The sequence below is a fragment of the Alosa sapidissima genome, chromosome 12 (genome assembly GCF_018492685.1).
Source record: "Alosa sapidissima isolate fAloSap1 chromosome 12, fAloSap1.pri, whole genome shotgun sequence".
NCBI lineage: Eukaryota > Metazoa > Chordata > Actinopteri > Clupeiformes > Clupeidae > Alosa > Alosa sapidissima.
The window spans coordinates 19,074,370-19,088,690 of NC_055968.1; the positions used below are offsets into that span (position 1 = coordinate 19,074,370).

General features: G+C 47.4%; 1 protein-coding gene across 1 annotated transcript in view; it reads left to right on the top strand.

Moving 5' to 3' along the window:
- Positions 1 to 14,321, top strand: part of btbd8 (BTB domain containing 8) — a 36,614-nt gene that overhangs the window by 13,994 nt on the left and 8,299 nt on the right. The window contains exons 10-16 of the mRNA XM_042058128.1: positions 39 to 127; positions 2,931 to 3,033; positions 4,422 to 4,604; positions 7,192 to 7,395; positions 9,391 to 9,520; positions 11,416 to 11,477; positions 12,912 to 13,569. Of these exons, the coding sequence (XP_041914062.1) occupies positions 39 to 127; positions 2,931 to 3,033; positions 4,422 to 4,604; positions 7,192 to 7,395; positions 9,391 to 9,520; positions 11,416 to 11,477; positions 12,912 to 13,569 (1,429 nt within the window). The remainder of the gene's footprint in view (positions 1 to 38; positions 128 to 2,930; positions 3,034 to 4,421; positions 4,605 to 7,191; positions 7,396 to 9,390; positions 9,521 to 11,415; positions 11,478 to 12,911; positions 13,570 to 14,321) is intronic.

Genomic DNA, 14,321 nt, shown 5'->3' on the forward strand with positions numbered 1-14,321 from the left:
GGAACATCCTGACACATTTCCTGTCTTTCCTCTTGTAGCCAATGGATGGAGTGCAGAAGACCGTCTTGGAGTGTCTGTCCATCTGCCAGTCCATTGGCCTGCACAACCTTTACAACTCATGTCTGAAGTAAGTGCACTATGTGAAAGTGTGTGTGTGTGTGTGTGTCTGTCTGTGCACATGTTTGTGTAATATAATATACATAGTGTGACACATTTATGCTGTCACTGTAAAATCTAATCCATATCCGTAATGCAGGAGGGAGAGGGTTTTCCTGTGTACAAACACAATTTGGTCACGACACTATCTCAGTCATGATCCAATTAACTACTATAGACAAACCACTGAATGGGCAACATCAGTCTTTCATTGTCACAGGGCCTTTTCTTGCTGAGTAAATTACCCCTGCTGACATATTGGCAGCTGTGGCCGGCGGAATCGCTGCCCTAATGGGGCTGCCAAGGTGAGAGAGAGAGAGAGTGCGAGAGAGGTGGTGCCCAGCGCGGCCATTCTCCTCCAGAACAACACCAATAACAGCATCAACAGAAGCAGCTGCCCTCACAGCATTCCAGCTATCATTAAATGAACACCTCCCACGTCACCGTACCCCTTACGCAGCCCAAATGCAGCGTCTGACCTCGTTTTGGGCTGAAGAACACTCCCTTTTTTTGTGGTAAACAAGGAGGAGGAGAGCTGCCTTATTTTCGCTCCAGAGCAAAAATATCACTACAGAGACTTCAAAAAAAAAAAAAAAGCTGAAGGAAGAAAGGATTGTTGTGTTTTGGGTGTGTGTGTATTTTCTTCTCTTAAAATGGATGACTGGACTGTGAGACTCGGGTTGATTGGAGTGCAGGACGGAGTCTGGGTCTGTCATAAAGCAGACTGAGATCAGACAAAGCAGCTGAGAGGTCTGGGACTGAGAGGACTGAGTGCTCTGTGTGGATCCTGCTCCAGTGTTACTTGTCATTGGGTACATTGTTGTCGGTCTGGCAGCATGGGAGCAGAGTCATGTTTGTGTTCCATCAACTCAATACCTGACTGCTGTTTTTCACTTTACAAGAGATCCTGTCCTGTCCTCCTTTGGCTACAGTGTCTGTTTCAGGCAGCAGCCTCCACTGACTAGTGTGGTAGACTGAAAAATGGAACGGAGCAAACTCGCATGACTCTGAAATCTTAAACTGCGTTCTATCAGTAGCGCATTTGGAATTCCATGTTATGAGTGCAAACCCCCCCCCCCCCCTCCCCAAACCTCCGCCCTTCATTCTGCAGTAGTTTTTTGTGTCTGTCCAAGTCTCGCTCGCTACGACTGGAGTTTTCAGCTCTGTTGGTCACGATTCTCTCTCGTCACGTGGCGATGTAAACAAGCAGACAGTGAACGTGTAAAAATGTAGGTCGAGTTTTTTCTCCCTTAGCCTTAGGTTTTTTTTCTTCCCTTGCCTGTACCTCTTATTGTATGTATGTATGTATGTATGTGTGTATATATATATATATATATATATATGAGATATAGAGATATAGAGATATAGATATAGATATGTGTGTGTGTATATGTGTGCGTGAGGGAGAATGTGTGTGTGTGACTGTGTCTCCCTGCCAGCGTTTGTGTGCTGCCAGTGTTGTGGGCGGTGGTGTGTATGGTGATGACAATGAATCAGGCTCAGCGAGAAGTATGAGGGTTGGAGTTTTTTTTCTCCAAGACTGCAGCTCTATATACGTTTCTCTCTTCATCTCCTAGCTGCTGTCTCCTGCAGTTAACATTTGGACGTCACCCCATAGCTCTCCTCCTCCACTTCTTCATCCTACAGTACTGTTTATCTGGACCACTCTTATCTGGAGATTAGTGGAGCTCTCCTCCCCTCTGGCTCTCTGTCACAAGAACAGGGCCAAAGTCAGAGTGTTGCTACTGACCCATCCATGTGAAGGACTCAGAGGAGGATTTAAGGGATATTTACACTCAGTGTTTAGGATTCTGAAAGACACGCAGCTTCTCATTAATTTATAGTTTATGGTTTGTGGTTTGATTAGACATTTGGAAGCCATATATGTTAAAAAACAGGGCTGTATGTTAACTTTTTTTGCTCATCGCTCTGGTTCTACAGGAATTGTATCATTTTGTAGCACAATGCACAATGTCTCTAGCATCGTTATGTAGTTACTGTACAAACACCTCATCTGTAAGCGACATTCTAAAAGATTGTTGCTAAGCTAGTAAATCATCCATAGCACAGGCTGATTTTTTTTTTTGTAGCATGTGTTACATATAAGTAGCACCATACAGCCCTGAAAAGAGTAGTGTATTTTCCAAGTACTGTATTTTCCAACCATGCATGAATTATTTATTATCCATCTTCTCTATTTCAGTAGGAGGTTGTTCCCATTCTGGCTAGACACAAGCAAATTGAAATGAAAGTATATGTGGGGAGAACTACTGCATGCCAAGGCATTTGGCTAAACAAAATAATTTGTCACTGGCTTGTTTCAGTTTGTGTGAGTGTTAATGAGTGTTTTTGTGTGTGGGCATATGCCTGTGTGTGTGTGTGTGTGTGTGTGTGTGTGTGTGTGTGTGTGTGTGTGTGTGTGTGTGTGTGTGTGTGTGTGTGTGTGTGCGCGTGTGCGCATGCACTGGCACAACTGTATGCAGTGAGGACGATGGAGTCTCATTCACAGGGAGCAACAGGGCAGCGGTCCAGAGCAGAGCAGAGAGCAGAGCCAGGCCTGCCTGGCCTCGTGGTGATGAGCCTTTAATGTAGTGCGCTGTCCGAGCCCACTCTGCTGGAGACAGATAACGGCCACCTCTGCTCCAAGACGACCGCCCCACAACTCATACCAGCTCACACAACTATTTCCCTTTCTGTGTGTGTGTGCGTGTGTGTGTGCGTGTGTGTGTGCGCGTGTGTGTGTGTGTGTGTGTGTGCACATGCCCACACTGTAGGTGGCAGGCAGAACATTTTGTCAAGTGCTGGTGTGAAAGGAGCTTTGCCCTGCTGCCGCCAGAACTCCAAAGAGACTGCCTTAATGCTGTGATACGATCTATGGTATGTAACGCGCACACACACAGACACACTCTCTGACTCGCATACATTTACAAACATGTGAATTACACACCAGTCTTCACACACACTGTATGCACATTGGCATGCACATAGCATTATCCCCAGTCCTTTCTCCCCTGCCACCACACACCCCAGTTTTCCATGGCCAATCCCAGTTCCCCACCCACACTCAGAGGAAGTCTCAGATGATGACATGCAGTCTGCCCACGTCAACACCTTCTCCCAGGCGTCAACACACGTGTGAGGGGAGCTGCAGCCCTGCCACACACACACACACACACACACACACGTACACCTTCACGCACAGGCAGACTCTCTTTCTCTCTTTCTTGCTTGAACACGCTCACAAACACACACATACACACACATGTATACATACACACACACAGAGCCTAATAAGCTGCTGTAATTGAGTGGGTGCTCTGCTCCAGCTGGAGAGGAAATGGGCTGAACTACAGGCCAGATGCTGACCTCTGAATGACCCACTGGCCATATCCTGCAGGAGTGTGTGTGTGTGTGTGTGAGAGAGAGAGAGAGAGAGAGCACTCCTTAGTATTTGTTCTCTTATTAAAGTAACAAAATCATAGCTATATAGTACAAACAGGGGCACACGCATTGGAGTTGTGCACATGAAAATAAGACAGCCTGACATGCCATATTAACTTCTGTTCCCTTAATATTTTGGGCAAATAATTGGATGAAGTCTGAGTGAAAAATTGTTTGTTTATGTGTGTATGTATTGCTATTCTTACTGTGCGATAGAGAGAGAATGAGGCACTGAGACGACAAGCCCAAAGCTCTTGTACAGACGTGGATTTTTGCTGCTGGTTTGATTGCCAGCTCTGATGTAAAACAGCAGTGCAACAGAGGGGATTATAAATGGACATGTGTAAGAGCAGCCTTTATCCTCCACACAGGATGGAATGGCTGACATCATCCTCCACTGGCCGCCACTGGCTAATATCACTGCCCTCCTGAAAATGGCACAGCCATGGACATAATGCAAACAGGGTATTTATTCATGCTGGAGTGGCTCTCGTGAAAATAACTCAATCACAGGCATAATCCAGGCATGAATGTCTTTCTACAGTAGTGGTTGTTCAGGCGGAATTACTTAGGTAACTGCAGTGTTGATTGTGTGGAATAATAAATATGTGATTGGCGTTCAGAACAGAGAAATGACTAAAAGGGGAGAGATGGAGGTGTAACTGAGTGATGGATGATGAGTAGAGGGTAGAGAACAAAGAAAGAAAGAGCTATTCAGTGTATGCATGCATATGTGATGGAAAATTAAAAGTAATGTGCAGTTTCATTATTCTTCCAAGGTCATCTTACAAACAATGTAACTGTGTGTGTGTGTGTGTGTGTAGACTGTGCAGACTGCAATGACGGTGCTCTGCGGGAGCGATCAGTTGATTGGCTGTTTGCCAGAGGTGAAGTGGGCGAGGCAGGTGCTGAGTTTGGCCAATGAGCTTCAAGAGCAAAGCCTGCGTCTGACCGTCACTTACCTGCCCCAGGTCACACACACACAGGCCTTCCACAACTTCCGCAGGGTAAGAGGCACGCATACATACATACATACATACACACTCAGTACAAGCACATATACACATGAATACAGTATACACTTAAACAGATCAATGTAAATGAAAACGTATGACCCTATTAGGGCTAGTATCCTACCGTGTTGTTATTCAGGGAAACTGAAATGTATAATAGATGAGAGCGCACACACACACACACACATGCATGCTCTCATACACGTAGGTGAGCATATGTGAGGCAGCAGGCATCCATTCCTACTGGCAGACAGAATGCAACGATCAGCTGAAAATATAGTGAATGATGGTGACTCCACCTCTACACAAATACATTTCTATACACACTCTCTAGCCCAGGTAGTACTTCCAGTCGCACTAAAGAATTGCACTTCACAGACCATAAACACGTGTGCACACATCACACACACACACACACACACAAACAAACAAACAGAAACACACCCATGACTACATGTCCAGTAACAGTAACATCAGAATCGGAATCAGAATTTAACATTTTAGGATGGTACCTTGGTTTATGTATATTCTTATACAGCTTCTGCAGTGATAAAACGCCCAAATGAGCTGTTCTCTTCTACATGACCGCTACCAGCTAACAAGTCACACTCCCTGCCCAAAGCAATCACTGTCAGTCAGAGAGTCCAAGCAGAGCAGAGTGGAGCGCTGAAGCCTTAGGCTTGCTTTGCCAGATGCTAGTTAGCAGACCACTCTCCAAGGCTGAAACCACTGCATGCAAACGCACATAGTCACACAGTATCTTATGTGCTCCCCAGTGCTGTGTAACACAATCACCGTTTCAACGCTGGTCATTTGGTGATGTCTATTGATGACTCTGTGAAATGTATTGAAATTGAAATAGTCAACTCCGGGAAAGAGATTGATCTGATAAGTAGGGTTGGGAATCCGAAATATTAGAATTGAGAAAAATCTATAAGAAAGAACCGAAAGTGGGACTGGTCATTGCATTCAGGAATTGATAAGCAGAACCAAAATTAAAGAAAAGGATTAAAAAATGTAAAAAAAAAAAAACTTCACATTTTGGAATGAGGAATTGATAGGAACCAGAACTGATAAACAGAATTGGAATCCGAATCGGAATCAATGCAATTTTAGGATACCCAACCCAACAAATAAGAAGCATGTTACTTGGCAGTGCTAATATTCAGCATAATACCCATCACAACTTCTCATGTAATATTGCTTACACAAGAACATTACACCTTCGGTTAATATTATGGTATAGTGAAGACATACAAAGGTCATTTGTGGCTTTCTACATCTACTTCAATAGCATTGCTCATCATGACACTTGAAACACCAAAGCATGCACACACAAACATGTCAGCACGCACACACATGCAGATCTACATGTTGGCACAGAATTTCTTCACACAATAAACAGGTTGCATTGCATGCATATGTTGAAGACATCTGTGAGGATTTAGCTGGTGGGATTGAGCTGAGCAGTACTGTCACTGGGACTGAGAATATGCACTGTCCTCTGGCACGGGCTCTGCTGACACGCCTCACGTCTGCCCAGCAAATAGGCTCTGACGTGCACGTGGGGATGCGTGTCCCTGAGAGGCAGCGAGAGGTCTCGGGGTGTTTCATCACATTCAGCCCTCAGCCCGTCAACCTAGAGAGAGAGAAATGGAGAGAGAAAGAGAGATGCACTCATGCTCCAGTCAGTGGCTTTTAGCCATCCCATTTGGCCAGCAAATGCTCCATCTTCACACAGTCATAGGTTAACCCTCAGTGGGTTAGAGTCCAGTAGAGTAGTCCGTGCCTGACGTGGGGGGGGGGTTTGGGCAGGCCTTTTCTTCCCTGTGTTCAAAAATGGAAACACATACGTACGTCTGCAGCTGCTCTTAATGTCCTGTAGCAGTCGTGTGTTCTGGTGTCAGCCAAGCAGAAGGTCATGCCATCCCACCATAGTAGCGCTTTCAAAAACATGCAGTTCAAAGGGAAGCTAGTGAATATTTCTACTGTATGGAAAGATTGACAGAGTACATTGTGCTTTTATTGTGGCATTGCCACAAGGGTGTTGAGAATCTTCTCTAGTTTGATGACAAAAATTGTCTGCAGCAAAGCCGTGCTTTGATGTCCCTATCCATTTGAACTGCGGATGTGCATATTTTTACACTTGGAGTATATATAAAAAAAAACAGTGTTCAAATTGGTCTGCTTCATGGTCCATGTCAGCCACTTATCTTTGTTGTGGGTATGTAGCTCAATGTGGAGATCCCATCTAGTTTAGATGTTACAAAATCACTGAGAATACTTCCCCACAGCACAACTAAATCTACATTTTGTTTAGTTTGTTACACAGAACCAGAAGCAGTTGACTTCTTTTGGACCATCACACAGTTGTTATTCTCATTGAGTGTGACAGCACAGGATTGTAAAGAATCCCATGACATATCTCTGTACTTTAATTTTACAGATTAGGCGTCACAGGATATCTAAAAAAAATCTTGTATAGCAAATCAAATTAAAAAGCCAAAAACATAATCATCCTCATGTGAATGTCTTTGTGTGTGCGTGTGTACGTGCGCGTGTACGTGTGTGTGTGTTGTAGAGAGAGACGTTCACCCAGGACCCAGCTCTGCTGCGTAAGCTGTGTGCGGCGGTGCGGGAGGCGGTTGCCGTGGAGAACTGCTGCGAGCTGTTTGTGGCGGTGCAGCAGCTGTGCGGTGACGGCCCCGAGGAGACAGCCATGCTGCTGGACGCCTGCGCCTCTGCCTCTAGCCCCGAGGACCCCCAGCAGCAGGAGGAAGTGGAGGTGTGTGCGCGCGCTCCAGTTTAAGGCTCACTGGCGAGAGATGACATGGCAAAATGTGTTCAGGCCCTCCATATATTACACACACATTAATATTCACATCATGGTCATGTTCGTAATAACACATTTATTTCTGAGAACTTGAGAATTAACATAATTGAATATGCACTGGCTAATTCAACTGAATTGTAATTTATTAATCGTTATTATTAATATGATGATATGTTTATGTTTAACGTAAACACACACATGTACAAAAACGGTCATTGAAAATGTCCTAAAGGAACTAAAGGTGTTGGAGATGCTTTTTGTCACTTGAAAAAGAGTCAGGACAGTAGATATACACCTTCCGCAGCGGAGATGCTGACTTGGGTGATTGTAATAGCCTGAAGAAAAGGGTGTACATTTCAGCCCTGAAAACAGCAATGCACCATGTCTGTGAAGGCACTGCTGAAACAAAAATACTGCAGTAAGGCTGTAGACGTCAAAGAGATGAAAGCACTTTGGAGTAGATGGGCGTTGGGTCAAAAGAGAGAGAGGGATGGAGAGAGAGAGAGAGAAAGCTCTGGGGTTATCAACTTCAAACAGCAACTTCAAAATTGTGTCACTGACCATTGGTGAGTGTCAGATCTGTTCTGACCCTGATTCCAAATGACCAAGGCCTTTGTGCCTTGGTTGAGTGGATGATGGCAGTGGCATCTTGGCTGGGCAGTGCTCAGGGATATCTGGGGCTGTTTTTGCTAGTCAACAATCTATTTCATGAATGCTCAAAGTCTCTTATCAAGTCACTAAAATCCTCAGCTCAAACAAATTGTGATTATCAGAAAATGTTATTCAAATGTTCCTATATGTAAGCATACATCATATTGTTCGGTTATATAGCTGTCTTATTGAGCAAGTATAAATGAAGATTACTTAGTGATCTGTGTTTGATAAGGACATTTAATCTGTTACTTGCATCTACACAGCACAATGCTGTCTGTCCAAGTTCATGTAGTTGACCACTTGCGGTTTGGTTCAGAGGTGAGTTTCAGTCAGTGGAGGTGAGTGTGTGTGTGTGTGTGTGTGTGTGTGTGTAGAGAGAGAGACACGTGTTGCCTTGGTGACTAAGGACCTCCTCTGATCCCAGGACTTAAGCCCTCCTATAATGTCTGTGTCCTTTGGCATACTGGATTATAAAGGAGTGACACTGAGGGGGAGCCACACAGCTCACACACTACATGTTTCCCATTGTCTCTCTCCTTTACCTCTGTATCTCTGCCCATCTATCTGTCTCTTCTATCTATCAGTGTACCACACTCACACATGCTCACATTAAGGAATAGATACATTTGGTAACCTACCAAACATTGTGAACAACCTAGGCAAAAAGTGAACAACTAGGTAGGGTGACATGGCTGGCTGAGCTTATTGAGTATAAGGAGCAGAGATTGGACAGCAGCATTGGGGCATGTCCCGAGAGATGGAGAGAGAGGCGGGCTGGATTAGGGAGAGGAGGAGGAGGGCCACATGGCAAGGGTGTGGCCTTCTTTAATCTCTCCACCCCCAGTCCCAGAGAGCCTAGCTGTGCTGGACTTGGGTTTTATTTTGTTTTGATTTGTTTGTCTGTTTTCATTTAATTGTTTTGAGGAGGTGGGAGTTGGGGTCCTGGCTGGTGACATCATCAGTTTAGCTCACTGGATCTTGAGTGGGATTCGGGCTCCTGCGTAAAAAGGGGTGGAGTGTTTGCGTGTTTGTGTGAGAGACCGAGAGAAAGAAGGAGAAGGAGGAGGGAGCCATGGCGATTGGTTGCCATGGCGACGGGGTCTCTTTAAGCAGCTGCTGATTCGCTCCAGTGTTTTTTTTCCTGTCTTTCCCCTCCCTCTTCTTGCACCGCCTGCTCCCTCCCCTCCTTACTCCCTTTCCCTCTCACTCTCTCCCTCCCTCCTTCCTTCTCTCCATCTCCTGCTCTCTCCCTCTCTCTCTTTCCGTGGCTCTGACTCTGTGTGACTCTGGCAGCCATTCAGGCGAGAGGTGCGGGCTCTGCGTGCAAAGCTCTGGACCTTCCTGCTCCAGTCCTACTTCGCCGTGCGCCACACCAAGGGATGGGAGAGCCTGCCGGCACGTCACCGAGAGCGGATTCAAGCAGGTCAGTCCTTTCTCTCATGTTTACACACACACACACACACACACAGGTACACACCCTGACTGCAGCTCAGTGACTGCAGTGTGTGTGTGCGTGCGTGTGTATGTGCATGCGTGCGTGCATGCGTGTTGTGTGTGTTGTTGATGTTGGGAGCCAGAGCCCCGCCAAGCAGACACTGGCTAACGATCTGACGGGGGCAGCTGTAAAGCCTTCTCACTGTCGGTCATGCTATTGTTAGACCAGATGGGTCTGTCTCTTCCTTTTCTCTCTCTCTCTGCCTGTGTGCTTTCACCCCTTTATCCCTGTATGTGCATATCATCTGCCTTTGTTTTTAGTCTCTCTTCATTTCTACTCTGTCCCATCTCTTGCTTCCACTCCCTTTTTGCTTCACTCTTTCTCTCCTCCTCCATCTCTCTCTCTCTCTCTCTCTCTCTCTTTCTCTCTCTCTCAGTTTCCTGTCTGCAAGAGTGTCAACAGCCTCGTTACGGGAGAGCTTGTTGAACGTTAGCGTGCCAATGGCACTGGGCTCAGCACGTTTGTGCATTCTTCAGGCAGGCGGGGGAGGAGAGGAGAAGAGAGGGAGAGAAGGAGAGAAGGGCTAGCCGTGGTCCGGCAGCGTGGATCTGATCTGCTTATAATGAGAGATGAATAATGCCCTGCTCTGTTTCCCCCTCTCCTCTCTTCTCCTCTCTTCTCTCTGTGCCCCTCTCTCTCTCAGTCAGTGCATGTGTGCACAAACGGCCTGAATTATGCATCTGTCTGACGCTCTACATCCCTCTGACATTCCTGCTCTGAAGAACTCTCTCTCATCCAAGCCAACACACATGTGCAAACACATACATATGCACGTTAGAGAACATATATCATTGCACACACACACACACACACTTGCACACACTTGCACACAGAGACAAATGCACACAAAGATATGCAAATAAGTATCCACACACGTCAGCATGCAGACGTACAGTACACACACACACACAATCATGAGAACAGCAACAGCTCTGGTCTTGATACGGCTTGCGTCTCCAGGGAGTCAGATGTTCTTTGATAGCAGCCCTTTCAGCCAGCTTTTAGTGACAGATTTAGGTAGCAGGGGGAAGAGATAATGGAAACATGGCCACATTATGCTGATTCCTTTCTCCTACTCAGTCTCTCTCTCTCTCTCTCTCACACACTCTCTCTCTCTCTCTCTCTCTCTCTCTCTCTCTCTCTCTCTCTCTCTCTCTCCTTACCCTTCTCTGTTTTCTCAGAATGATTAGTGTTTATTGTAGAGCTGTGAGAGAAGAGGGTTATGGCTTCAGACTTGAGTTGACCTACCAGCTTATACTGTGGTCACTGAGTGGCCACTGAGTGTAAACACAGACCAGCTCAGACTTTGGCAAGACATTTGATATTTGAGACTGACAGATACCTAAAGAGAACAGAAGGACCACAGCAGAAATAATAGTGAGTTGATTGGATGAAAGGATGCTGGAAGATTGGCAGCAGGTTGATCCAGGTTTGGCGTCACTCTGATGTGGTGCTGATGGACCTCTGATGGGCTGCTTCTAGGAAATAATAGCCAAGTGATGGGATGGTGATGGGAACTGGTGGCACTCAGAGACACCTGGATGGTGTAATGGGGGATTTATAGAGGATGGAATGGTATTGTGTAAGACAGAATTTTGTAAACACTATTCTGTACTGAGCCACAGTGCTGTTCTATTACCGTCTTTGATATGGCAGTGCCAGTGTGGTTTATTTCAAACCAGTGTAATTAAGCTAATTTGTCATGATTTAACCGACTGCTTCTCTTCCCTCCCAATCTCTCTCTCTCTCTCTCTCTCTCTCTCTCTCTCTCTCTCTGTCTTTCTCCCCTCCTTTTCTTTCTTCTTTCCTTTACTGTGCCACAGCTGCGCTAGATAAGGGAGACAGCAAGAGACTCAGCAAAAAGCCTGTTCTCACCAGCTCTCAGGTACGTCTTCATTTCCTTTTCATTGTGAGGCATCTCATTTAATGAATCCACATCATACTGCTTAATAAACATCGGCGCAGCTCCTCCATTGCAGCTGCTGCATCCTTGAATGAATGAAGCGAGCGAATACACTGGGTGAGTGTGAGTAACAAGGCATGGGGCCATATTGTATTGGCCAGCTGTTCGGCAGTCTCCGTCCGTCGTCCTGTCGCACACCTCACTGCACTCAGCCGGTCCGCCGGCGGCTCAGCGGCAGGAATGCTCGTGCCCGGACTTAAGCGCAGCGTCTTCACGCCAGATCTCTAAATGAGCACTCCACTCCGAGAGCAGGAGAGAGAACAATCTGTGCCTCGCATGGGTCTGAGTGGACCACGAGTGTTAAGCTAGCTGTGAAAGGCTTGGTTTTTTAAAGTGTGGAACTCCAGGGGAAACACTCCAGTAGGAGTGTGTGAGTGTGTGTGTGTGTAATAAGCAGGAGTTGAAGTAATTGAAGCTGCCATTAGGTGCTTATTGGCAATGGAAATCACCTCATCGTTCTCATTACCAAATAGAAAAAAGAATAAGCGAGGAAGAGAGAGGGAGAGAGAGAAAAGGAGAATGAACGAGAGGAGAAGACGCCAACCTGATGGCCGCTGACAGGAAGTCGTTTGATGTAAAGGGTGATGCTCTCCTCCTCCTCCCCTCCCCTGGCTCTCTCCAAGGCTCTCGCTCTGCATGGCTGAACCGGACCAAGCCTGGCTGACGGGCTGTAATTCCTCCCATTGAGAGAAAGCCCTGTCTCCATTGCGCTCTTTCTCTCTCTCTCTCTCTCTCTCTCTCTCTCTCTCTCTCTCTCTCTCTCTCTCTCTCTCTCTCTCTCTCTCTCTTCTCTCCGTTCACAGTGATAAATTCAAAGCCCTCTCCTAACTCGGCCATTGATTAACTCTGCACGGGGAGGTCCCATTGAGAGCGAGAGACGGGATGCAGTGATATGGAAGGACTGTAATTATGGGCCGGTGGTTGAGCACATTATCCGGTCAGACAACAAGAGCTCCACTGTGGGTTCGCTCATAAAGGTCACCCACGTCAGAGTTGGGCTGGCCTGGCGTATGAGTCCGCTCACAGGGGTGACAATTGCCAGACTCTTTGGCCTGGCTTGTTGAGACTTTTCATTCCATGCCAACTAAGCGTTCTGAAATTGTGAAGTAGGACAGAAGCAGGGAAAAAAGTCTTGTGCTTGCTAAATGGTACCTCATCGTCAGGGTTTGATATGACAAAGAGGCGTGTTGGAGCTCTTTTCTTGCAACAGTCATGCAACAGGCTGTTTTGATTACACGGCGAGCAGATGGCATCGGCTATGTGTAGAATCTCTTCAGCCGTTTAAAGTCTTACTCTTCTCTCTTTCTTTCTTTCTCTCTCTCTCTCTCTCTCTCTCTCTCTCTCTTTCTTCCACAGCAAAGGCGTGTGAAATGCGCCTCAGGTCCTGAGTCGCCGTCTGAGAGCCCCCCCCCACATCGGCCCCTCCGGGCCTCCAGACCCCCTCAGCGCCCCTCCTCCTCCTCCCCCTCGTCACCGGCTGCCCGGAGCAGCAGCAGCATGAAGTCGGATGGCCTGGGCACCCCTGCCCACACCTCCCCGGCAGGGAGGGGCTCTGCGGCTGGCAGGGCCAGCAACGGAGACTCTCTGCGGGCCAAGAGCGACAAGGCCCGGGCCCCCGCCGACAGGAGCGCCACCGCCAAAGCCAAGGCGACCTCCTCAGCCGCTACTGCCAGCAAACCAGTCGTCAACGGCACAGCAGCAGCACGGAGGGCGGATGGCAGCTCCACCGCCAACGGGCCCAAGGGGTCACCCACGGGAAAAGCAGGGGCCTCGAAGGACGCTCAGGACAAGAAGCTCGCCACCACAAGCACGGGCGCCAGGTCCAAAGCAACGGCTGCCATGGCAAGCACCACAGCGGGTCAGAACAGGACGGCTAAGCCCTCCAAGCCGAGCACCGCGAGCAAGGACTCGCCCTCAGGCACCGAGGCCCAGCCAACACCTTCTACGTCGGGCAGTGCCTCCCCGGACAACAGCTCTGGGAGCCTCCGCCACAACGGCAGCCAGTCGGCAGCAGGTCAGAGCTCACAGAATGACCCCACCCCGACTCACTGGCTCTTCCTGGAGCACCACACTGCACTACTCCTTCTACCCACACTCTCAGGCTGTCCATGATCCAGACACACACACACACACACACACACACCTCTTACACAATCAGCTTTTAACAACTGTGAAATTCGTATTCTTAGAAATGGGCCGATATTTTTTGGAAGACCATCATCAACAACAAAGCATATTATTATGTGAACTGAATATCTTCAGCACCCAACCCCTCACACACGCACACACGCACACACACACACACACACACACACACAGACACAGCATGAAGATCACAAGGCAGGCTGGTGAGAGGGCAGACAAAAGGTAGACATCTTCAGGCAGTAAAAAGCGAATGCCGCACCTCAGTCCAGCAGCCCCATCTCCTCCTCACCTCTCTGGCTGCTGGCCTCTCTCTCTCTCTCTCTCTCTCTCTCTCTCTCTGTCTCAGCTGCTAAAAATAGCTTTCGCTCACAGACAGATTTGCAGGTTGTTGTGGAGCTACGTGAGTGAGCGTTTAGCAGATTAGCTGGTTCACTGGACCTCAGGAGGCAGGTAGGAAGACCATGCAGGTTCAGTAAAGATGTTTTTGTGTGTCTCTTGTGTGTCATGTCATGAGGTGTGCTTGTTTGTTTGAATGGTGGGCTTGGTTATGTTGTGCTCTCTGCCCCTGTTTTGATGTGACTGGGATATCACAAGACCTGGGTGGAGTGTGTCTGTAAAGGG